We start from the raw sequence: 26,786 nt of genomic DNA, 5'->3' as shown, positions 1-26,786 counted from the left end.
TTCTATGGGATAAATACTTAAATTCCATTCATCTTAGCATCACATGCTTCCTGCCATCCTGTCTAGCGACTGTCTTACCTTAAATGAAATTTTGCTTGTGCATTGTGTCACCTATTCCATGTGCTCTGTCTGTGTTCTCCTCCTAATCTACAGTAATTTTAATTTTGTTAGCAGCACTTTTACACTGTCAGGTAAGAGTGCAAATTAATTTAACTTGTGTCACTATACTTAGTCAGCTTCCTACTTCCATCACGTATGATTAATATTACCATGTGATACCTGTTACATTCTTTAAATTTTTTGTGTTACTTGTTAGATGATTGTTTTACAGTTTTGCATGCGTTTAATATCGTAGTTCACCAGTGTTAGAGTGAAATATGTGCCATGTGGAAAGTTTAAACTGTCATTGCTGTTTGCTTCTGTGAGGCAAACAACAATTCAAATCTGCAAAACTGTGTTTATATTTGAAAAATTTAAAATTCTGTCCCAGACCTTGCTTCAAACCTGGATACTTCGTGCACTTATTTCTTAATGTTAACAGGTTGGGAGGGGTGGGAGCAATATATGCCCCAGACAGACAGACAGGGAGGTAAGCGGAGAAGGGTGTGAGTTATCATTCACTGCACCATAAACAGACAGCATAACACAGCATTCAGTTAAGGGGTACAACAATGTTGTGTTACATCACAAAGGTTAGTGGTGGTCTGAGGCCAAAGGGTAAGGATCTGTAGTCTTCAGACTTCTACCAGTTCAGAACCAAGGAGCCAAGTGTTAAAGAAAATATGCACTGAAGTACTTCTACCAGTTGCATGATCAGATGAAACCACACAGACTAACTCTGCATTGCAAGATGTTGTTAACTTTTGGCTACTGGTAATGTATATGAGTATTTTATAGTTGTGTGTTTTGGGGTGAGGGTTATGGATTTGCTGTTCTCTTGTTTGCTATCAACAAACTAGTGCAACTCTCTGCTTATCTCACATTTGTTCCATGTCAGACTGAAAACAGTGGTTTTTATATCCACATATATGCTGTACAAGATACTGTACACTGCATGGCAGTGTTCTTTGTGCTAATGATACATTGCTGACAGCTCATGAGCCAGTCGTGTGTGTGTGTGTGTGTGTGTGTGTGTGTGTGTGTGTGTGTGTGTTGCTTGCAGGTGGCTCACTTTGAGCCAGCTGCTGTCAGTTTCTCTGCTGTATGACACTTAGTGTCAGTGGGGATAATACTACTGTATTTTCGCAAGTGTTTTGCAGACTGGTGTGCAGTGTGGCCCACAGAATGCAAAGGTGAGGCTCGTTAATTCAGTTTTTCCCCTAAGCCGTTAATGAGCCACTCCACTCACTGCTTTGGAATATTCTGTTTTTATAGAAAATGGGAGAAGTGAGCAGTGCTGTTTTCATAAAAATGCCAATAGAAACGAGCAACAAACATATGACATAAGGATTGGCACAGCATTACTGCCCCAAACTGTACCTTTTACCCTTGTGGTGTGGCGTATTGTGTGGTATGTATGGTGTATATATGGTAGTTTCCCACTGTTGTCGTTAAGTGCTATGTATCAGTGAAGTACAGTGCTCCAGTTGCTTTAAAAGATTAGAAACAGGAGGAACCACAACAAACTTGCCAAATAATGTCAGGAGGACCTTCTAACTTAACACTTCGTTCATAGTTTACATGAAAAATGGAGAGTAGTTGACCTGTCACCTGTGTCTACGTATGTCTTTCTCTGCTTCTAGCTTTTGAAATGGACAGATTAACATGAGAAATAGTTTTTCAAGCTCAGTTTTCACCTTTTAGCACTGACCATTCATAATGCCCAAAAAGTGGTATGATCCTAGATTACAACATGATTTTTGAGCAGAGTTTCAAGAAATTAGAATCAATAGATGAATACTGTATTTTTTTTAAAATCAACCACTTACCACTTTTCGAGAAAAGCAGCAAACAATGCACAGGCTAAGTTTTCTTTTATTTGCCTATTTCATTTAAATTTAATGTTTTATTCCATGTATCTTGAAACTGAAGGAGTCAAAAGTTTCTCAGTCTTTGTTCGTTTTCTACATTTATTACAGGAAATAATAAGAATTAAAAAACAAGAATCAGTTATTTTGGAAACCATTTGTTTTGAGCGGTTTTAACACTCAGGTTAAAATGGCATCAGTTTTGTCCATCTGACCTTCGTGGTCGTTTTTTCAGTGACCTGTTTAAAAAACATTTTTGAACTTAATCTGTCTCAATATTTTACACACACTCACTTTTCCTAGCCCACTCAGACTGACAGTCCATTTGTCAGCCAAAATTAGATTGTGAATGTGGTGTGTATTGTCAGGGGTGTGTATTGTCAGGGGTGTGTATTGTCAGGGGTGTGTATTGTCAGGGGTGTGTATTGTCAGGGGTGTGTATTGTCAGGGGTGTGTATTGTCAGGAGTCCGTGCAGTGCTTGGTGTGTTGCTATACGTGACATGATTATCAGCGTGCCCATTTCACCAGATAACTGGCTAGCCCAACAACTAACAGTACTGGCATTAACAGTGGTCAACCCTTTACACCTTCTGTGGTCACTTTTTCACGTTTGTTACACTCATTCTCACAATGCAGGAACACTATAACAGCACTTTGCTTCAGATGAACATCATTTGCAGCGGCCATCCTGATGGAGTTCAAATTGTGGAAACAGGTCGAATTAAATTTGAATGCGTATGGGAAGAATGTATCTGGGACCTCCACATATGTAGAATGGAAGTTCTATTTCTGAAAAAAGAAGTTATGCAGTTCTTTTGAAGTGATGCTCTGATATATTCACCGCTCTGATATATTCACTTGCAAATTTTGTTCTATTCCATTCATGGATGGAGTGTCCACCCCCAGCAGCTGAGTGGTCAGCACAACAGAATATCAACCATAAGGGCTTGGGTTAGATTCCCAGCTGGGTCAGAGATTTTCTCTGCTCAGGGACTGGGTGTTGTTTTGTTCTAATCACGCATCATTTCGTCCCCATCTACGTGCAAGTTGCCAAAGTGGTGTCAAATTGAATGACTTGCCCCCGGCAAACAGTCTACCCGACAGGAGGCCCTAGTCACACAAGGTAATAATGACTGTCTATATGCTACAGTATTTTCATAAACACTGTAATTAATTTGATACTCAAATGGCCACTGTGGAATATGAATTATGAGAGGAATAAAAGTAATCATTTATTGTATGGTTGAAGTGGCGTTGAGCAGTTGATAAGCACATGAACAAGATCAGCATTGTTGGCAAGTTGATGGCTAAGTATGGGACATTAGTCATGGGTGTGGTGTGTGGCTCCCCACTACCATTCTGTTAAAACAGATGTGAAAAATGTATAACCTGAATGTGTAACAACTACTTCTATTTTGAACTCACATTGTGTAAATTGGCCAACGGAACTTGATACGGACAACATTCTTCCACTGACTCCTATTTAAGTCTTGCATTTTCAGTGCAGTCTCAGTAGGTCAGGCTTGAGAATGGGCCAATCATTTCGAAACTAGTCGTCAAAATGTGTGTACCGCAACTATGACAGATTTTTAATAAATACTTCATTAAATAAAAGGGTTGCTGTCCTACATGTCTTTCACACATTTGAAAAAATGGTATAATATGGTTAAAAAAAAAGTTTTACTTGCCAGCAGCGCAGGAGAAATGCATGTAAAAGATACGAAAGTTTGCTAGCTTTCAGAGCCAGTGACCCCTCATCCTGACAAATTGGTTGAAGGGACTGGTGACGTTTAGGATACGGGGAGAAGTATGGAAAATTTGCTCAAAACCCAGGGCCAGGACAGTGTGAAAAAGTCTCCATGTTGAGACATCACCCAAGGGTGAGAGCTACTTGCAACACACACGTGGGTGGCTTCAGATAATGTTTTGATAAGGCATTGGCCGATATGCTGTCGATTTATGTTGCTGGCCCAGGGAAAGATTGGAATACCATACTGCCCAATGTGACATTCGTAAGTAACACAGTGAAACAAGAAAATGCATGTTTACACCATTCTTTGCATTCCAAGGTCGCAAATCAAGATTGCAAATGATACACTCTTCTTGTGTCCACTGGATGATACTCAGGATGACTAGTTGAAACGTCTCATCACTAGGATAAAAGAAGAGACAGCTGGCTCACATTTGGTCTCTGGATGCACAGGAGGAGCACTGAGAGCGTCATAATCCCAAGCATAGGCCAGTGAGGTACTGCCTGGGAGACTTGCTAGGGATTTTTACTGCTGTATCCAAAATAGGACTTGCACCATAGTGTATCCTTTGTTGCTCATTGGATGTCACATACAAAGCTGAGGATTATGGCCCTTCATGAAGTAGAAAAAACTGCTGACACATTGTTTATAACCTGCGTATGAAGCCATATACAGTCCTCAAATGCAGGTTGATGATGGAGGCGAAGTATATTGGTACACATGCAATTGATTACTCTGTGCAATGATTATCTTTGTCAGAATATCTCTTTGATTTATGTGTATTCTCTGTTTTGTTATTATTCTGTTGTTTGATTCTCAGTATAAATTATGTCTCGTGAATTACAGGATAGTTTCAAATGTTGTGGTAGAGTGAATTTATTAAATTGGCAACACTGTGTCAGTTGTGATATGATATGCATCTCTTGCACCCTTGTCACTGGGGCTTCTTGTTCATAGAAATTAAAGACCCGTTTGGCGATCACAAATCATCGATGGGAGGAAGCTACCTTTGATGTCCATTAAAATGGAGAGGATGTGACAACAAGATCAGAACATGATTATCTGCCAGCACTGCCATATGGAAGACCATTGAAAAGACCTAGATAAAGAGCACTGTCTTTACTCAGTACTGATGAGAAATTGTGAACAAGTGGGTGGTCATTTTTCGAGGAGAGGGAGCAATGCTGTTAGCTGTGCTGCATGCGATGGGGCATGGCAGTTAGTATCAGTTTCTGGCATGCTGCAGGTTGCCAGTTCAGACCCAATCACCAGTTATTTGCTATTTAGTACTTATCACTTACAGACATTTCTTAAAATTTATTCCGTTTTTTATGTTTGCATATTTTTCAGTAATCAGTGGTTTTATAAATAGCAGCACTGTTAAGAGTTGAGTTCTGTTCTGTCAGTACATTGGTGTTTTTGACGTACGTGATTTCAGTGCTAAATCTTGTAATTAATTAAAAACCCTGCTTTCAGGTTTGGACTCAATTGTGGTTAAGATATTACGGAATTAAATGGCGTTTGTACTAATTTTCTACATAAATGTCAAATACATTATGATATTACTGCCATGATATATGCGTTATTTCACCTTATTTTGCATTCATAAGTTTCAGTTTGTTTTATTTGTTCATATCTGTACACTATTTGCATCCTAAATGGACACGTAGATACTTGTATACTAGCTTGTTCAGGACTAGTTATTTATATGTGCAGGAGTTGTGCCTGGCAAGACCCGAAGAGTGGGGAAGGCACCACAGGAGGTTCGAAGCTGTCAGGCAGTGGTAAACTGGTCTTGAGTGGAAAAGACAATAAAGGTAACATAAATGTTCAAACGAGTCATGATTCTCTAACAGCCTGGTATATGGGTGCTAGGTGGTAGTAGATGTTGTCTATTTAACTGTTGTCTTGTGTGTAGTTAAAAACTCTTGTTTGTGAAACTGTTACTTTTGTGCGCTATCGTTTATTTGACATTTACTTAGCAAGTTTGCTCACCGGTAAAACACTGGACTTGCATTTGGGATGGCGGCAATTAAGATTCCTTCCCAGATGTTCAGATTTAGGTTTTCTGTGGTTTCCCTAGATTACATAAGGCAAATGCTGGAATGGTTCCTTTGGAAATATGGCATTCTTCTTCCTTTTGTTTCTGTTCCATCCTCTGAGCTTGGTCTCTCTCTTAGAGAGACAGAGCATTAACTCTTCCCCACTGTTTCCTTCAGTGTTCAATGTAACACGTGTGAGATATTATCTGACATGAATGACAGAAAGCAGTGTGCACAAGTTCCACGTCAATCACACAATAATAGGCACTCAAAATTTGACAGCCGGTCATGGTGTGATGCAGGGTTCAGTTGTGGGTCCTCTGTCGTTTCTGATACATATAAATTATCTTCCACTTGTGTTTTCAGAAGATGCAATTTTTTCCTTTTTGTAGATGATACATGTATAGGAATAAAAAGTAGTGTCAGTCTTTTTAATGAAAAGGCAGCTAATGAAACATTCAAAAACATCAATAGGTGGTTCTAGGCAAAAGGATTATCAATGCAGTTTTAACAAGTCTCATTACATATGGTGCAGTACTTCTCATAGAACTCCACAAGCTATAAAAATAGGTTTTTCAAACAATTAAATAAGAAGTAGAAGTCAATATTTTGTGACTACAAATAGGTCACAACCTTAATTATAAAACAAACTGCCCAGAGTTTATGAAGCATTGTAGTTCAGCTACATGATTACTGCTTTGATTCAAAGATGGAGTAGTAGTTTATTTTGTAAATTTCCAGGTCTTTTTTTTTTTATGGGCGGGGGGGGGGGGGGGGGGAGGGGGGGGTGTACAGAGGCAGTATTTTCAGAACACAGGAGTGTGTTGCAAGAGTTGCAACTGGTCTTCATTCTGGAAAATCTTGTAGAGACTTCTTCAAAAACTGGATATTTTGACAACTAAAATGGTAAAAAGCATGAATATAATGCTGTGAGCTAGAACAGCCTCCACAGAGATTTGAAGCAAACATTAGTGCAGAAAGGAATCAGATAGGAGTCTGTATGTGTCCAACAACCTACCAAAACACATTATATGTCTTGTAGATCGTATATTGGTGGAGTTTAAGACTGAATTAAAGAACTTGCTAATGGCCACAGTAACACTCAATTTGTATGTTTTATGTTAGTTTATAATTAGAATTTTGCAGTGTAATACAGTAAAGTCATTTCAATGTATTCCCCTTAAATTACATGTATATCTCCTATTTCTTTCCACATCCAAGAGATTACTCACTGTGGGGTACACAGAATTGGCCTAATCTAATCTAACAAGATTTGGGGTGAATGCCAAGGAGAAAATAGCCTTTCCTCATTAGTGTGCAAGTGTGTCTGTGTCTGGAGGTTATAAACACTTCAGAATATCTTTGTTTCATTAAACAGAAACTATACTAATTTATTAAATTCACCAAAACAGCCTTACAGAATACTTGCATGCATTTTTATTTTTGTTTTGTTTTTTAAATGAGTAGCCTATTGTGTTGTGATGCTACCTACCTTCAAGGGATAAGACTGGCTACAAATACCTACAGAATCAGACATGTAGCCAACCTTTGTGCAAGGCTGTTGAACTCAAACTAGCATTTTAGTGGCAACTCCACATGGTGCAGCAAGTGTACTGGTCACTGTTGAGTCACAAGTATTCTATCTACCTTTACAGGAATGCTATGCAATTTTCACTTGAAGTGCCTGGCAGATGAATCATCAGACCACATTCATACTATTTCTCTACTGTTCCACTTTTGAACAGCATTTGGGAAGAACAAGCAGTTTAATCTTTCTGTATGAGCTCTGACTTATGTTATTACAATGATCATTGCTCCCTAAGTAGGTGGGCCACAAAGTGTTTTCATTCTTCGAGAAGAAAAATGGAGACTAAAATCTCGCGAAAAGATCTCGTTGCTACCAAAAATCCACATGTGCTAATGATTGCCACCCCAACTTATCATTTTGCTTTAATCATTTCTCCTTATGTAGCTGGGTGGCAACAGAATGTTTTCGCAATCGAAGGAGAAAACTGGTGATTTAAATTTCATGAGAAGATCCCTTTGCAGCGAAAAATGCCTTTGTTTTAATGATTGCCACTCTAGTTCACTTATCATGTCTGTGACACTATCTCCCCTATTTTGCGATAATACAAAATGAGCTGTCCTCCTTCGTACTTTTTTGATGTCATCCGCCAGTCCTACGTGATGTGGATCCCACACCACACAGCAATACTCCAGAATAAGGCGGACAAGTGTGGTGTAAGCAGTGTCTTTAGTAGACTTGTTGCACCTTCTAACTGTTCTGCCAATGAATCACAGTCTTTGGTTTGCTCTACCCACTATATTATCTGTGTGATTGTTCCAATTCAGGTTATTTGTATTTGTGAGACTTATCGCTAATATCTTTTAGTATTCATGTGAATAACTACAAACTTTCCTTTATTCAGCGTCAATTGCCACTTTTCGCACCATGCAGATATCTTATCTAAATCGTTTTGCAAGTCGTTTTGATCATCTGATGACTTTACAAGATGATAAATGACAGCATCATCTGCAAACAATATAAGAGGGCTACTCAGATTGTCTCCTATGTCGTTAATATAGATCAGAAACAATAGAGGGCTTATAGCACTTCCTTGGAGAACGCCAGGAAGCTCATTTAGCCAGTGAGAGGATAGTTTCAGGTAACCAGTGATAGCAAGAAATTACAGTTTGCTTTTAGTGCTGAAACTGAACTTTTTCTGTCTTGAGTATGATCTTGCAGATTAGCTTTGATCGCCATGAACAAAATGATCACAATTTTAGTTCTGCTGGAGATTGGCCACCATTACTCTCTCAGAACATTACTCATCATAGGATTCTGGTTAGCTTAAGGTACAAGTTTAAATTTAGGGCTAAAAACTGTGTCTTCTGTTGCACTTCTACATCCATACTACGTAAACGACCTGACGGTGTGTGGCGGAGGGTACCTCCAGTACCTCTATCGGTACTGCAGAGTCTTCCACTGGTGTTTATCTATCACCACCGTAACGCTTTCACGATTACTAAATGATCCTGTAACGGAGCACGCTGCTCTCCGTTGGATCTTCTGTATCTCTTTTATCAACCCTATCTGGTTCGGATCCCACACTCCTGAACAGTATTCAAGCAGTGAGCGAACAAGTGTACTGTAACCTACTTCCTTTGTTTTCGGATTGCATTTCCTTAGGTTTCTTCCAATGAATCTCAGTCTGGCATCTGCTTTATCGACGATCAAGTTTATATGATCATTCCATTTTAGATCACTCCTAATGCGTACTCCCAAATAATTTATGGAACTAACTGCTTCCAGTTGCTGACCTGCTATATTGTAGCTAAATGATATCAGATCTTTCTATGTATTCGCAGCACATTACACTTGTCTACATTGAGATTCAATTGCCATTCCCTGCACCATGTGACAAATCGCTGCAGATCCTCCTGCATTTTAGTTCAATTTTCCATTGTTACAACATCTCAATATCTTCCGATGTCATCCACAAGGACATGTATGTATATTGTGAATAGCAACGGTACAACAACTCCACTGCGGCACACCTGAAATCAGTCTTATGTCGGAAGATTTCTCTGTATTGAGTATGACATGCTGTGTTCTGTTATCTAGGAACACTTCAATCCAATCACACAATTGGTCTGATAGTCCATATGCTCTTACTTTGTTCATCAAACGACTGTGGAGAACTGTATCGAACGCCTTCAGTCATTGGTCACTTCAAAACACCTGTCAATAGTGCATCTCACTTTCCCGACATATTTCTCGGCATCCACTTCCGACAAAGCATCGTGTTACACAAGAACAGGATTTGTGAAGTGACTTGCTGTGTTTGTGTGTTGCTTATAATCGAGTGGTAGACGGCGGCCAATGTGACGACACTATAACGGTAAGTGACAGACGTCAACTACCAGGTAATTTTAAAGGGACCGTAGTCCCCGTCGTCCTCCTGCCTCTGGGCCTTCCCCTGCTCCCACTCTGGCCCCACATGTGCTCTCTGTATCCTCAGCTTACCTGAATAGACCATTCTCCCATCTCCACCCTCACTACCCCGTCTTTCTGTGCCTCGCTCACTCCCTGTTATTGTTACTTGAGAAATGTTTTTGCTTCAGCTGTTTGTTCTTTTTTCTGCCCTGAATGTTAACAGCTACCTGTATGTTGTATTGTTGGCAGTGTTAATTTGTAGCTACCCATGAGTAGTGGTTCTTTAACATAAAGCGAAGGGCTACTTCTGCAGTCTGTTGGCTTGAATATTGTGGTTTGGAAGATACTGTAACAAACATTGTGTGTTCTACCAAGCTCTCCACATTCACATCTGTCTTGATTGTCTTTTGTTGTTTTGTGCAAAGTAGAAATTGCACGTTTTGACATCGTCAGCTATACAATATAATCAAGATTAAGTAGTCAGAAGCTGAAGACCTTAAGGCTCTTTCTGTTTTCTTGGTGAGTGAGTGAGTGAGTGAGAGAGAGAACTTTTTCAGTATACTAACAGCCTGTGCAGTGGAAGAAGCTGGACTATACTTGGTTACGATTCAATCTGACAACAGACCTAGAGAAGACAAGTGAAAGTTAGATTTGTTCAGTTCTGTTCATTTTTTAATATAACTTAAATTTGTCTCCTGTATCACACTAGCATACCGTGATGTAAATGAAAATGAAATGCCATGTTGCTGGGGCCTCCCATTAGGTAGACCAACTGCCTGGCGCAAGTCTCTTGTGTTGATGCTTCTTCAGCGACTTGCATGTCGCTGAGGGTGATATGATGAAGAAGACAACACAACACCCAGTCCCTGAGCAGAGAAAATCTGACCCAACTGAGAAGCTAACCTGGGCCCTTTTGCATGGAATTCTGCCACCAGCTAAATTTTCTCAGCCAATGTCAGTGAGAACTGTACTTAAAAAACATTCATTGTATTTAGACAGGAAGATAACTTAGTATTAGGCCTACAACTTTGCTTCCACCATTCTTTCTTGAAGTTCACAACTTTATTGTGAAAAACTTGTAAACAATTTGTGATGGAAAGTATTGGCCATCGCTGGCCACTACTTTTCCCATCTTTCAAGCAGCATACAAATCCTACGGTGGGCAAGTGTATTTTTTGAGGAGATTCATGAATCAGTCCAGTTTTACACTTGTTAGTACAGGGTGGCGCAGATAAAAGTGGCCTGGAGAAGAGAGTTGCAGACAAAGAAACACGTCAGAGGAAAGGAAATACAGTACTATCATGACTGTAGATGATGTTGAAAGTGACCACCATTCATCTCCTGGCACTTCTGGTCCCTGTTCAGCAAGTTGCTGAAGTTCGGATTGAAGCTGGCCTGCTGGAATTGCTGCAGTCACATCCGAAATGTTTTCTGCTGCAGTTCTTGAAGACTGTGAGAGTTGTTACGATAATTTAGACTTGAGGGGTCCCCGCACCAAGTAATTGCACACTGACAGATCAGGTGACCTGGATGGCCAAATAGGGCCATGACTATGCAAATCCAGGTGGAGTATTCAGCCACATGGTCAATGTGATATGTCAATCTCTCGTGACAGGTGTCAGGTTGATTTGGCAGGACTCTGGACTGCAGCTACTTTTTCTGGTGTGCAGGCATGTTTTGGAATATTTTTGAACTTGTTCAAAACACATACTGCTTGACGCCATTTCCGAACTTGCTCTTTGCTCGCACTTTGACACCATTAAACTTCTCAGCAAACAACTGACCACAACATTTCCACAACTTTTTCATGTAACTTTCCACAACTAACACCCACTGCTTCCACTATGCTTTGAACCAATGTGGATCATGTGGCTGATGTAGACGGGCTGTGGTTATATGCATACATTCTTGTCCAGTTGTATCGGCTCGTCGGGACAACTTTTTAGTTGCCTCACCCTGTATAGCCAGAAGTGGTGGCAGCCAGGCTGCATGTAATTGATCAAAAAAAGGTGGTAGTCAGAGAGAGCAATGTCTGGAGAATATGGCTTCCATCCAATCACTCACTGATCAGTCTGGTCTGGCAACGGAAGAAAGCAAAACGAAAGCTGAGATTTTAAATTTAGCATTTGAGAAATCTTTCACGCAGGAGGATCGTACAAACATACCGCCTTTTGAGTCTCGTACAGATTCCTGTATGGAGAACATAGTGATAGACATTCCTGGGGTTGTGAAGCAGCTGAATGGGTTGAAAATAAATAAATTGCCAGGTCCTGATGGGATTCCAATTCGGTTTTACAGTTTTACAGAGAGTACTCTACTGCATTGGCTCCACCTAACTTGCATTTATTGCGAATCTCTTGGCCAACGTAAAGTCCCAAGCGACTGAAAAAAGTGCAGGTGATGCCTGTATACAAGAAGGGTAGAAGGACGGATCCTCAAAATTACAGACTAATATCCTTAACATCGATTTGTTGCAGGATTCTCGAACATATTCTCAGTTCGAATATAATGAATTTCCTTGAGACAGGGAAGTTGCTGTCCATGCATCAGCACGGCTTTAGAAAGCATCGCTCCTGCGAAACGCAACTCGCCCTTTTTTTCAAATCATATCTTGCGAACCATGGATGAAGGGTATCAGACGGATGTCATATTCCTTGACTTTTGGAAAGCGTTTGACTCGGTGCCCCACTGCAGACTCCTAACTAAGGTACAAGCATATGGGATTGGTTCCCAAGTATGTGAGTGGCTCGAAGACTTCTTAAGTAATAGAACCCAGTACATTGTCCTCGATGGTGAGTGACCTCGATGGTGAGTGTTCATCGGAGGTGAGGGTATCATCCGGAGTGCCCCAGGGAAGTATGGTAGGTCCGCTGTTGTTTTCTTTCTACATAAGTGATCTTTTGGATAGGGTGGATAGCAATGTGCGGCTATTTGCTGCTGATGCTGTGGTGTTGTCATTGAGTGACTATAGGAGGATACAAGATGACTTGGACAGGATTTGTAATTGGTGTAAAGAATGGAAGCTAACTCTAAATATAGATAAATGTAAATTAATGCAGGTGAATAGGAAAAAGAATCCCGTAATGTTTGCCGTAATGTTTGAATACTCCATTAGTAGTGTAGCGCTTGCAACAGTCAGGTCGATTAAATATTTGAGTGTAACATTGCAGAGTGATATGAAGTGGGACAAGCATGTAGTGGCAGTTGTGGGGAAGGCGGATAGTCATCTTCGGTTCATTGGTAGAATTTTGGGAAGATGTGGTTCATCTTCAAAGGAGATCGCTTATAGAACACTAAATTGACCTATTCTTGAGTACTGCTCAAGCGTCGGGATCAGATCGGATTGAGGGAGGACATAGAAGCAATTCAGAGGCGGGCTGCTAGATTTGTTACTGGTAGGTTTGATCATCATGCGAGTGTTACTGAAATGCTTTAGGAACTCTTGTGGGAGTCTCTGGAGGAAAGGAGGCGTTCTTTTCCTGAATCTCTACTGAGGAAATTTAGAGAACCAGCATTTGAGGCTGACTGCAGTACAATTTTACTGCCACCAACTTATATTTCGCGGAAAGACCACCAAGATAAAATAAGAGAGATTAGGGCTCGTACAGAGGCATATAGGCAGTCATTCTCCCCTCGTTCTGTTTGGGAGTGGAACAGGGAGAGAAGATGCTAGTTGTGGTGCGAGGTACCCTCCGCCACGCACCGTATGGTGGATTGCGGAGTGTGTATGTAGATGTAGATGTATGGCAGGTGAGATGTTACTTCCCTCGTCAACATTCCCAAGTACAATTTGACAGGTTTCGAAACTAGAGGTTGAGGATTGTCATACAGCAAAATCACATTTTCATGTCTATCACTCTATTGTGGCCATTTGTCTTTCATTGCTTGGTTCAAATGCGTCTGTTGCTTTTGATAACGATCTCCTGTGGTTTTTTTCAGTCTTGTTTCAGAAGCTCATAATAAACGATGCTGAACTGGTATCACCAAATACAGAACATGACCTTCGAGCCATAAATATTCAGTTTGGCTGTCAATGTGGAACCATGGCCAGGATGTTCCTTTGATTTCTTGCTCATAGGATTATTGTAAGAAACCTGTTTTTTGTCCCTGCTTACAATATGATGCAGAAATCCCTTCCACTTTTGCCAGGCAAGCAGTTGTTAACGAGCAGACACTACTCAACATTTCTCCACTTCAACTTGCATGGCACCCAATGTCCTTGCATGTGTATCATTCCCGTGGGTTTCAAGTGTTTAAGGGAAATGGCTTGTTAACTATCCCAGCAATTGTGCTAATTCCTGTTGTGTTTGGCGTGTGTTGTGATCAGGTAACATCTATAGTTTCGCATCTTTGAAAACTCGCTTTTCCACTCTCATGCTGGTGTTCCACATCAAAATTACCTTTCTTGAAGTATTGAAACCATTCTCTGCATGCTCCTTCACTAATAGTTGTCTCACCATAGGTCTTACCCAGCGTTTTATGAGCTTCAGTTGCGAATTTCTACATTTTAAAGCAGAAAGTTAAGACGTCCTGCAAATGACTAGAACTGGACTTGTAAGGTAATATATTCAATCGAGAATAACGTCATGAGACAATCACAGATTGTGTTCAGTTTACAAATTCCCAAGCTTATTGTATGATACATACAACCATATCCAGCACCACCACTTAACGCTGCTGCCATCTATTGAGAAATGGCAGAAGCAAAGTTGTAGACATAATACAATTTAAGTGTTTTAAGTATGTTTAGGAAGAAGAGTAAAAGCTATAATTGAGAACAAGACAATATGCAGAGATGTACAATGTTTTGTCGTTATTGAGAATTATAAATTTTTGACAAGGGCTGTTTTTGTAACCACTGCATTTTAGTGATAATCTGCACATGTGACTTCTACTCCTATCACCAAACACCCATATTCTTGATGTTTCACTAACCAAATATTTATTTATTTGTTTGTAATAAACTTGCGTTTATTTTTTATGTTAATGTCCAGTTTGTTGACATTTGTTATCTTATGTTCCATTTCTTTTCAGTTGCTCGTTTTTCATTTATCAACTGAAGGTAGTAGTTCATTGGCTGACATGGAAACTTGGCACATTATCGTGTACTTGGACACCAGAGAATTCTAAGCCAGTATACAATGCCAGAAAGGAAATCTTGTTTTGCAATCCAAGAATGTTAGATAAAAGAAATTAGTTCAATCATTAGGGGAGATGAAAATTTAATTCTGGTTAGGTACAGGAATGTGATAGGATACAAAGAAAGAATAAAAAAAGTAGTATCAGAATGGGTACTGAGGAAAACGAATTAAAGGGGAAGCTGTTTAATAGAATTTTGTGTAGAGTACAAGTTAATCACCATGAACACTTGATTCAACAAGATACATCGAAAAGTTTCAGATAGATTATATAACGGTAGGACAGAGTTTCCAAAACCAGTTTTAAATTTAAAAATATTTCCAGGGGCAGGTGCGAAATCTGGCCACAATTGATTGACTATGAGGTGCAGAAACTGAAACTGAAGGAAGGGTAGAGATTGAGGAGTCTGGACAGGGATAAGTTGAAAGAAACAGAAGCTGTTGGGGAAGCATTGGACAACAATTGACCGAAATTGAGCAAAGGGACACAACAGAATAGAAATTGGTAGCTTTGAGAGAGGACACAGTTAAACAAATAGACAAAAATAAAAGTCCTAGTAAAAATTGGTGAGTAAGACATGAGGCATTGAATTTAATTGAAGAACCATGAAAATATAAAAATGAAACAGGCAAAAGTAAATACTTATAAATGAGGTTGATTGAAAGTGCAGATTGGCAGTACAGGATTAACTAAAAACAATGCAAACCTGTACATTGTGATGACAAAAGTCATGGATAGTGATGCACCCATATACTAACAGAAGCAGTATTACGTACACAAGGTATAAAAGGGCAGTGGATTGTCAGAGCTGTCACTTAACGCAGGTGATTCATGTGAAAAGGTTTCTGACGTGACTGTGGCTGCACAGTGGGAATTAATTAGGGTCAATGTGGATGCTGGCTGTGTGGCATCGCCCACTCTACCTGTGAGTGGACATGTGGCTGCTTCTTCAGCAAGGTCCAAGCAGGCACACGGGTGGGGGGTGTTTATTAGTTATTGGGAGCTCCAATGTTAGGCGGGTGATGGAGCCCCTTAGGGAAATAGCGGAAAGGTCGGCGAAGAAGGCCAGTGTTCACTCTGTCTGCTTGCTGGGGGCTCTCATCTGAGATGTGGAGGAGGTCCCGCCAGTGGCGATAGAGAGCACTGGGTGCACCCGACTGCAAATTGTTGCTCATGTCGGCACCATTGACTCCTGCCGTCTGGGTTCAGAGGTCATCCTCAGTTCGTACAGGCGGTTGGCGGAGTTGGTGAAGGCGGGGTGGAATCTGAGCTAACTATTTGTAGTATCGTTCCCAGAACAGATCGTGGTCCTCTGGTTTGGAGCCGAGTAGAAGGCTTAAACCAGAGGCTCAGATGATTCTGCAGAGATCTGGAGTGCAAATTTCTCGACCTCTGCTATCGGGTGGAGAAATGCAGGGTCCCCCTGAATAGGTCAGGTGTGCACTACATGCAGGAAGCCGCTACAAGGGTAGCGGAGTACGTGTGGAGTGCACATGTGGGTTTTTTAGGTTTGAGAATTCCCTCCCCAGGCCCGACAAGACGCCTCCTGAGATGCGGTGAGGTAGGAGTAGGCAAAATGCTACAGGGAATAACATTATTAATGTGCTAATAGTAAACTGCAGGAGCATCTAGAAAAAGGTCCCAGAACTGCTCTAATTAATAAACGGTCACAATGCCCACATAGTACTAGGGACAGAAAGTTTGCTGAAACCGGACGTAAACAGTAATGAAATCCTAAACTCAGATTGGAATGTATACCGCAGAGACAGGCTGGACAGTGAAGGGGGAGGCGTGTTTATAGCGATAAGAAGTGCAGTGGTATCACAGGAAATTAACGGAGATCCAAAATGTAAAATAATTTGGGTGAAGGTCACAGTCAAAGCAGGCTCAGATATGGTAATTGGATGTGTCTATAGGCCCCCTGGCTCAGCAGCTGTTGTGGCTGAGCACCTGAAGGATAATTTGGAAAATATTTTGAGTAGATTTCCCTGCCATGTTATAGTTCTGGGTGGAGATTTTAATTTACCAGATATAGAATGGGAGTCTCGAACGCTTATAACGGGTGGCAGGGACAAAGAATCTAGTGAATTTTTTTTTAAGTGCTTTTTCTGAAAACTACCTTGAGCAGTTAAACAGAGAACCAACTCGTGGCGATAACATATTAGACCTTCTGGTGACAAACAGACCCGAACTATTTGAAACAGTTAACACAGAACAGGGAATGAGTGATCATAAATCGGTTACTACATTGATGATTTCAGCCGTAAATAGAAATATTAAAAACGCTAGGAAGATTTTTCTGTTTAGCAAAAGTGACAAAAAGCAGATTTCAGAGTACCTGACAGCTCAACACAAAAGTTTTGTCTCAAGTATAGATAGTTTTGAGGATCAGTGGACAAAGTTCAAAACCATCGTACAATATGCATTAGATGTGACAAGCAAGATTGTAAGAGATGGGAAAGAGCCACCGTGGTACAACAACAGAGTTAGAAAACTGCTGCTGAAGCAAAGGGAACTTCACATAGCCAAAGCCTTGCAGGCAAACAAAAATTATGCTAAGCGAAATGTAGTGTTAGGAGGGCTATGCGAGAGGCGTTCAATGAATACGAAAGTAAAGTTCTATGTACTGACTTGTCAGAAAATCCTAAGAAATTTTGGTCTTGTGTCAAAGCGGTAGGTGGATCAAAACAAAATGTCCAGACACTTTGTGACCAAAATGGTACTGAAACAGAGGATGACAGACTAAAGGCCGAAATACTAAATGTCTTTTTCCAAAGCTGTTTCACAGAGGAAGACTGCACTGTAGTTCCTTCTCTAGATTTTCGCACAGATGACAAAATGATAGGTATCGAAATAGATGTAAGAGGGATAGAGAAACAATTAAAATCGATCAGAAGAGGAAAAGCCGCTGGACCTAATGGGATACCAGTTCAATTTTACACAGAGTACACGAAGGAATTTGCCCCCTTCTTGCAGTGGTGTACCGTAGGTCTCTAGAAGAGCGTAGCGTTCCAAAGGATTGGAAAAGGGCACAGGTCATCCCCGTTTTCAAGAAGGGACGTCGAACAGATGTGCAGAACTATAGACCTATATCTCTAACGTCGATCAGTTGTAGAATTTTGGAACACGTATTATGTTAGAGTATAATCACTTTTCTGGAAACTAGAAATCTACTCTGTAGGAATCAGCATGGGTTTTGAAACATAAGACGGTCGTGTGAAAGCCAGCTCTCGCTATTCGTCCACGAGACTCAGAGGGCCATAGACACGGGTTCCCAGGTAGATGCCGTGTTTCTTGACTTCTGCAAGGCGTTTGACACAGTTCCCCACAGTCGTGTAATGAACAAAGTAAGAGCATACTTACTATCAGACCAATTGTGTGATTGGATTGAGGAGTTCCTAGATAACAGAATGTCATTCTCAATGGAGAGAAGTCTTCCGACGTAAGAGTGATTTCAGGTGTGTGTCGCAGGGGAGTGGCATAGGACCGTTGCTATTCACAATATACATAAATGACCTTGTGGATGACATCAGAAGTTCACTGAGGCTTTTTGCAGATGATGCTGTGGTGTATCGAGAGGTTGCAACAATGGAAAATTTTACTGAAATGCAGGAGGATCTTCAGCGAATTGACGCATGGTGCAGGGAATGGCAACTGAATCTCAATGTCGACAAGTGTAATGTGCTGCGAGTACATAGATAGATAGATCCCTTATCATTTAGCTACAGTATAGCAAGTCAGCAACTGGAAGGAGTTAATGCCACAAACTATCTGGGAGTACGTGTTAGAAGTAATTTAAAATGGAATGCTCATATAAGGTTGATTGTCGGCAAAGCAGATGCCAGACTGAGATTCATGGGAAGAATCCCAAGGAAATGCAATCCAAAAACAAAGGAAGTAGGTTACACTACGCTTGTTCACCTGCTGCTTGAATACTGCTCAGCAGTATGGGATCCATACCAGATAGGGTTGATAGAAGAGATAGAGAAGATCCAACGGAGAGCAGTGCGCTTCGTTACAGGATCATTTTGTAATCGCAAAAGTGTTACGGAGATGATAGATAAACTGCAGTGGAAGTCTCTGCAGGAGAGACGCTCAGTAGCTCTGTACGGGCTTTTGTTGAAGTTTCGAGAACATACCTTCACCGAAGAGTCAAGCAGTATATTGCTCCCTCCTACGTATATCTCGCAAAGAGACCATGAGGATAAAGTGAGAGAGATTAGATGCCTAGAACATACCTTCACCGAAGAGTCAAGCAGTATATTGCTCCCTCCTACGTATATCTCGCAAAGAGACCATGAGGATAAAGTGAGAGAGATTAGATGCCTAGAATACCAAATTCCAGCATTCTCTCTCACCTTAGGCAACACAGTGGCCAACAACCTTCACCTAATGACAGAGAGCAGCAGTGTTCGTGTAGAGTTGTCTGTGCTAATAGACAAGCAGCACTGCCTGAAATAACCACAGAATTCAATGTAGACATACAACGAATGTATCCATTAGGACAGTGCAGTGAAATTTGGTGTTAATGGGGTATGGCAGCTGACAACCAATGCGAGTGTCTTTGCTAGTAGTGCAACACTGCGTGCAGCTCCTCTCCTCTGCTTGTGACATATTGTTTAAACCCTAGATGACTAGAAAACTGTGGTCTGGTTAGATTTGTCCTGATTTCAGTTTTTAAGGGAACTTGTATGTGAATAACAGTCAAAAAATCGATTTTTTTTATTTTTGTCTTAAAAAATTCTCCGTAATTCTCTGAACGAGAAAAACTTACTTCTGGGGAAATGGACCACAGAAATTACCAAAATTGGAGGAGATTAGAAATGGTTGCACGCACCATGACATTCCCATGACACACAGTCAGCTCGGTTAAAAATAAAGTTTTGCTCTCCTTTGTTTCATTTTTGACTTTTTAGTCCCATTAGTTGGCTTTACAGTTGCTTTTCTTTATTTTATACAGGGAGTTTAGTTTTTGTTTGCTGTTGTTTTGGCACAAATATTTTGTTTACAGCGACGTAATAGTGTGCTCGGGTTCCTCAACTGTGTGCTCGGGTTCCTCAACTGTGTGCTCGGGTTCCTCAACTGTGTGCTCGGGTTCCTCAACTGTGTGCTCAGGTTCCTCAACTGTGTGCGCGGGTTTCTTATTCTACTTGAAAGCAATGGGAAACATCGTGTTAAACAACATAAATTTTATGGGAATTAGTTCACCAAACGGATTAACTCGGCTAATACTGAAATACAACATAATACAACACTTTAATCAGCTTCAACTATTCCAAGTGCTTTGAAGCTAAAACTGAAATATTTGCACAATGAGCTTTTCAGTATTAATGCTGATAAAATACACACACCAAGTGTTGATTCAGTTTGTGTTATTGTGGAACGCTCTGCACTGTCTGAGCCAATAAAGCAAGCTTACATTGTGGAACACTCTGCACTGTCTGAGCCAATAAAGCAAGCTTACAGTGTAAGGAGTGTGGCAGTAGTGGTGTGAAGGTAGCTGAGGAGATAGGTGCTAGGAGAGGTTGTACATCAAAATTAAGAATTGTTTGTAATTTTGTGGTTCAAGCGAGTGTGGTTATACTTGTGGCGTAACTAAACACAGTGTATAACAGATATATTAAACTTGCTTATGCTGTGAGGTGTATAGGCAAAGGGTACAGAAGCGCACAAATTTTCTGTGCTCTTATGGACTTACCTCCACTACAGTGTTTGACAGGTACAATAAATAAAATTATTATACAGTCTTTAGAAGAAGTAGCAAATGATAGTATGAAAAATATTGTTCAGGAAAGTATAGGCATGAATGACAGTGATACATGTATGTCTGCAACCCTGAATGCATCCTGACAACGAACAGTCATTGGTCATGGTTGCAGTAGTGGAACTGAAAATCATGAATTTATGATTAATTTTAGTGGTAATTATGGAGGGATGGAATCTGAAAGTGTTACGAAGGTATTTCACAGGTCACTGGAGAAATGTTGTTGGATGTATATACCTTACCTAGGACATGGAGACTCAAGAGGGTACCAAAAAGTTTGTGAATCCAAACCTTGTGGTGACACAAAAATTGAAAAAATGGAATGTGTTGGACATATCCAGAAAACATAAGGTAGAAGATTGAGGAACTTGAAAAGGAATTTGAAGGGAAAGAAATTAGCTGATGGTAAGAGCATTAGTGGATGTGGTGGCTTACAGGTGAAGAAATAGACAGGTTGCAATATTATTATGGACAAGCCATAAGACAAAATAAAAATGACCTTGAGAGAATGAAAAAGGCAGTAGGGGATATCTTCTTTCATAAATTCTCCACAGATGACAAACCATGTCAGGTATACTGCCCACCTACCAGTGATTCGTGATGTGGCTACCAGACGGCTGTTACTCAAGGTAAGACCTGCAACTGTAAACAGTCTTTGCCATTTGCTATAATGGAAGCTATGAAACCTATATATAGGGATCTTAGTGACACAAGATTATTAGAGAAATGCTTACATGGTAGGACCTAAAATCCAAATGAAAGTATCAACAATTGTATATGGCAACGGACACCAAAAACTATTTTAGTAGGACTAAATACTTTGAAAATAGGTGTGCTAGATGCTGTGCTATGTTTCAATGACAGTGAAGTGTCAAGACTTGATGTTATGGAGCTGATGGGAGTGTCTGGTGGACTAAATATGCACAGAACTCTAATAGCCATTGACCGAAGGAGACTCTTCGAAGCAGAAAAATTAGTGTTGGAAGCCATCAAAGAAGCAAGAATAAGAAGAATAAATGTGAAAAAGAGAAGGGAGGAAGAACAACACAGAAAACAAGATGAATATGGACCTGGGTTGCATTAGTGCCATGCAGGGTTAATAGAAAAAGCAAGTATTAACTTTGACTTGAATTTTCCAAAAGTTAAATTGTTTAGTGTTCTGGCACACTTTGGCTAAAAACTATTAAAAATAGTGCTGAAATTTTTTATACTATCATAAAACATGCTTAACTAAAAAGTAGATTATTCTTGTGACTTAACTTTGAAAATAAAATGCTTTTTTTGAAGAAAAACCTTGGATTCATTTCTAAAATTTTTGACAGTCATATTTAAAAAATTTTGTGCCACAAATTAAGACAGCACCATCTTTTCGATAGTCTGCTTTAAAGATAATAGAGTATAGAACTTAAGTGAAAAGAAAACTGTGTACTTTGTTTGTATTTTTAGTAATGTGTACCTATGATGTACATAAATAATTAGCATGCTTTATTTCACTTGCAACAAAAAATAGTTAAAAAAGTGTGAGAATTAAAGCATTAAACATAAAAATGTTCTTGAAAGATGTCTTAAAAATGGTAATTGTTATATGGGCTTACAAATCTTATTCTTTGTGATACACAATTGAGAAAACTGACAATTTTTTCAAGGCTTCCCCCTGGTATTCACGGATCAGTCCCCTTAAGGGCTGATGGTAATGTTAGATTGTGACGCAGACCCCACTAAGTCATGGACCCAAGTTGTCAGCAAGGCACTGTCCAAACTAGTGGTAGCTCCATAATTGTGCGAGCTGTTTTTAAATGGAATGGACTGAGTCCTCTGGTCCAGCTGAACCAATCATTGACTGGAAATGATGTTCTACTTGCCCAGACCATTTGTAGCCATTCATGGATTTCATTTTGCCAAACAACAATGCCATGTCACTGGGGCACAATTATTCGTGACTGGTTTGAAGCACTTTCTGCTCAATTCAGCGAATGATTTGGCCATCCAGATCCCCCAACGTAAATCCCATTGAACATTTATGGGACATATTCAAGAGGTCAGTTCATGTACATCATCTTGTACCGAGAACACTTTCACCATTGTGGACAGCTATAGAGGCATCATGGCTCAGTATTTCTGTAGGGGACTTCAATGACATGTTGAGTCCATGCCATGTCGAGTTGCTGTACTGCATCAGGCAAAACGAGTTCCAACACGATTTCAAAAGGAATTGCATGGTTTTGTCACCTATGTGAAAAAGTATATTTAAGTTTCCGAAATATAAATGTTGCTATAGGGGACAGGAAAAAAGTGGCCTTTGGAGAAAAGGGAAATAGTCATTTGAATATAAATATCTCACTTGGTAAGCCAGTACTAAGAAAAGTACAAATTTGGGTGGGCAATATGAAAGGAAAGAACTTGCGAAACAGTTCTATAGAAAAGAAAGAGGAAATATGTGAAGACGAAGATGAGAAGAGAGAAAAATTCAACAGAAAACTGAAAGACCTAAATCAAAATGAGGCCTCTAGAGTAGAAGACAGCCATCAAAATGATGGAAATCTTCGGGAGACAAAGCTATTCCAGCTGGTATACAGTGTATATAGCACAGCCAACAAACCCTCAGACATAAAGAAGAATGAAATAATTAGCATTCCAAAGAAGCAGGTGTGAATATTGCAGAAGCATTAGTTTAGTATTGAGGGTTGCAAAATGATGATACAGATTGAAACTTCCTGGCAGATTAAAACTGTGTGCCAGACCGAGACTCAAACTCGGGACCTTTGCCTTTTGCGGGCAACTGCTCTACCATCTGAGCTACCCAAGCATGACTCACGACCCATCTTTACAGCCTCAGTTTTGCCAGTACATCGTCTCCTACCTTCCAGACTTCACAGAAGCTCTTCTGCAAACCTTGCAGAACTAGCATACAGTTTGAACCTGCCAGAAAGTTTCATATCAGCGTACACGCCACTGCAGAGTGAAAATCTCATTCTGGAAATGTCCCCCAGGCTGTGCTAAGCCATGTTTCCACAATACCCTTTCTTCCAGGAGTGCTAGTTGTGCAAGGTTCACAGAAGAGCTTCTGTGAAGTCTGGAAGGTAGGAGACGAGGTACTGGCAGAACTGAGGCTGTGAAGATGGGTCATGAGTCGTGCGTGGGTAGCTCAGATAGTAGAGCAGTTGCCTGCAAAAGTCAAAGGTCCCAACTTCGAGTCTCGGTCTGGCACACAGTTTTAATCTGCCAGGAAGTTTCATATCGATGTACTCTTCGCTGCAGAATGAAAATCTCATTCCAATAATACACATTATTTACAGAAGAATGAAAAGGCTGGTAGGAGATGACATCAAGAAAGATCAGTTTGAGTCTGAAGAAATGTTACAATATGTGAGGCAGTAATGACTTAGAAGAAAAATTAAAGAAAGACAAACCTACAATTACGCATTTGTAGATTCAGTGAAAGCTTTTTGCAACGTTGACAGGAGTGCCCTCATCGACATTGTGAAGGTGGTAGGAATACAGGGAGTCAAACGTTATCTAAGATAAATTTTCCACCATTGGGGAGAAAACTGGATAGTAAATATAAGTATATTACATTGTTGAGACATGAAATGGCAGCCACTTCATGTAACTATCATATTAAGATGTCACCAGCTGCTTATTAAGGATAAACTGGAAAGTACCTGAGTAATTGTCGTCTGTATTGTGGGTTTGGCTTCATGCTCTTGCTAACCTTGAAATGGCACCATTTTCTTTGTTTATGGTAGTTTGAAGTGGTGTGAGAGCAATTAGTTTTGTGTTGCTAAATATACATGACTGCCCTACTCTGTTTCTTTTGCACCAAAAGACATCCCCCCCCCCCCCCCCCCCCCCACACACACACACACACACACACACACACACACACACACACACACACACACACCCAAACCTTAACACCCTCCACTATATTGCAGCAAAAATCCATTTGTAGCCAAATGAGCTGGAAGGGCTTGCAAAGAATAGGATATGCGTCCACGTCCAATATTTATTCCAACATTGTATAGCTTAAATGTTTCTTAAAATTACTGCAAAAAGTTCTCTTTGGTTTTGTTCTTCAGTTTTTATTATTTCATTAACCAGTTTCGAACTGCCTAACAATTCATCATCAGATGATACATATTATTGATTGTTCACAGCAGTGTGGTAGTTGTGTTGAGTTACTAGTAACCATTGGGTAGTTATTGGTGCCCACAGTATCCTGGAAAATATAATAAGTGTTTTCCAATGAAGTTAAATTTACTGCACATCACACACTTAGCCACACTTAACATGTTTTGCATGCTTTACACAGTGTAAGTAAACCAAGAAGTTTTTTACATTTTGTAAAGCACTGTGCTGATTCTGAATGATTGATTAGTGACTATTGGTGAAGCAACATACACATTAGTCATAAGAACCACAAAGGTAGCAGTGCATAGCAGGTGCAACTACCGTAGAGTCTGTGTGAGATGGATTCCAAAATATCTCCGTGAAGAGCACAAGAGGAATTAAGAAATTGTCAGCATCTGCTGAACTGCTATGCTAACAAAGGTGAAACATTTTGGAAATGAGTTGCAACTGAAGACGAAATTTCAAATCAGAGTGTAAATGCTAGAGTAAGGCCTGAAATTACCCGAAGTTTCTGTCCAAGAGGAAATCAAAGTTTCAACATTCTGCAGCAAACATGGTACTCTCAGGGTAGTCACCCTCCCTTTTACAAGGACCAATTCTGAAACATTGCTAGAGAAAAAGGGTCAGCAAGAAGTGATATACATAAGTTACATGCCTTTGCAAGAAATTCAGACATACAAATACGAACCAAACACAGGTCGAAATTTTGATTGTCAAAGTATCTTCTTCCTTTTGCGTGGCAACTTACTGCTGTCCACACTGTCTATAACTACATAATCTTCATTTAGAGAAGACGGAGTATTCTGAGTGTAGTCTCCATCTCACTCCATTGGATTAGCATTTGTTTATTCTGCCCAAAGACGGCTGTCGATTCACTTATGATTGGGAGGTGAAGGAAGCCGTGTTTATATAGGTTTCTACACAACAGAGACATTCTATTTTGTATATCGGTAAGCTTGTGCAACTGTGGACCATATGCATTGAAAAACTAGGGTGGCTATGCTCAGAAATGATGGCATTGTAATTTTGTTGTTGTTCTCATAATAAACATGAAAATTTAGTGCAGATGATTGTGGGCTTGTAATAAAAAAGTAAATTCATATAATAAAAAGGGTTGAAAAACAATTGAATGGCTAAGCAAGTTAGAAAGTAAGGACAAAGGGCTTCTTGCATGACTAGTGCAGAAAACTAGGGTAAAAGGAAGTACTGCACATCAACAGAAAAGTTGCATTCGAATGCATGTTAGGCCAGCTATAGTGGGGAAGGAACAAGTTTTGCAGAAATGAGACCTTTAAACTTCCCATTACTGTTGCAGAATACATGCAGGAGCTGCACAGGTGGTGATTACTGGGGCTCCTGTGACGATTTACATTACTCACCATTGCAACTCCTGCAGCCTGACTTGATGCGAGAACATTTCCAGGTAAAGTCTTGTTTTAGGATTAACAGATGAGCCTGTCTTACTGTAGAGGGACAGATGAGAGTAGCTGGCAGAAATATTGTTGACTTGTGGAACTAACTTTTCCAGTTAGGAGCAGAGTGCTGGATCATCCATTGTAAGATTTCTGCCTGCAGTGAATTATTGATCATTATAAATCAGTTGTTTTGAGACCCCAATTATTATTTGTTGTCACTAGATACTAAACTGGTTGAGAAACCTACAGAGGCAGGTGGGAAGACAAACAGTGGTAGCGAATCGCAACCTGCACAAGTGGAGGATGGAGAAAAGGCCAAGTCACAAGGCCAGCAGAAGGGTCTGGGATCTGATCCAACAGTGAGTCGGCAGAACGCTCTAGAACGCCTACGCAGGATGGAGTGGCAGCGGAACAAGACAGAGACTGTCAGGTTAGTGATTTCTTCATTTCATGAGATACCTGTTGAGAGGAATCGGGCATTCTGCTTTATTACATTGACATTAGTAGCCTGCCTTTGTTGTAATGCCCAGTTACGAAGTGATTTAATGTGAAATATGTGTAATTGTTTCAAAAGCAAAATTCTCTTGAGAAAAGTATAACATTATGAGACAGATTTGCTGAGCTGTACATACCTTGTGG

The 26,786-nt window shown here is 40.2% G+C and overlaps 1 protein-coding gene across 8 annotated transcripts in view; it reads left to right on the top strand.

The window, feature by feature from the left end:
- Positions 1 to 26,786, top strand: part of LOC126292239 (uncharacterized) — a 131,374-nt gene that overhangs the window by 60,912 nt on the left and 43,676 nt on the right. For 5 of the 8 annotated variants that reach the window (XM_049986123.1, XM_049986127.1, XM_049986124.1 and 2 more), the window contains 2 exons: positions 5,436 to 5,536; positions 26,370 to 26,577. In XM_049986123.1, coding sequence (XP_049842080.1) covers positions 5,436 to 5,536; positions 26,370 to 26,577 — 309 coding nt within the window. The remainder of the gene's footprint in view (positions 1 to 5,435; positions 5,537 to 26,369; positions 26,578 to 26,786) is intronic. The other 3 variants (XM_049986130.1, XM_049986129.1, XM_049986128.1) reach the window with 1 other exon arrangement.

Source organism: Schistocerca gregaria, chromosome 9 (assembly GCF_023897955.1).
Source record: "Schistocerca gregaria isolate iqSchGreg1 chromosome 9, iqSchGreg1.2, whole genome shotgun sequence".
NCBI lineage: Eukaryota > Metazoa > Arthropoda > Insecta > Orthoptera > Acrididae > Schistocerca > Schistocerca gregaria.
Note: the sequence above shows the minus strand (reverse complement) of the source record. Positions and strands in the feature narration are given on the sequence as shown.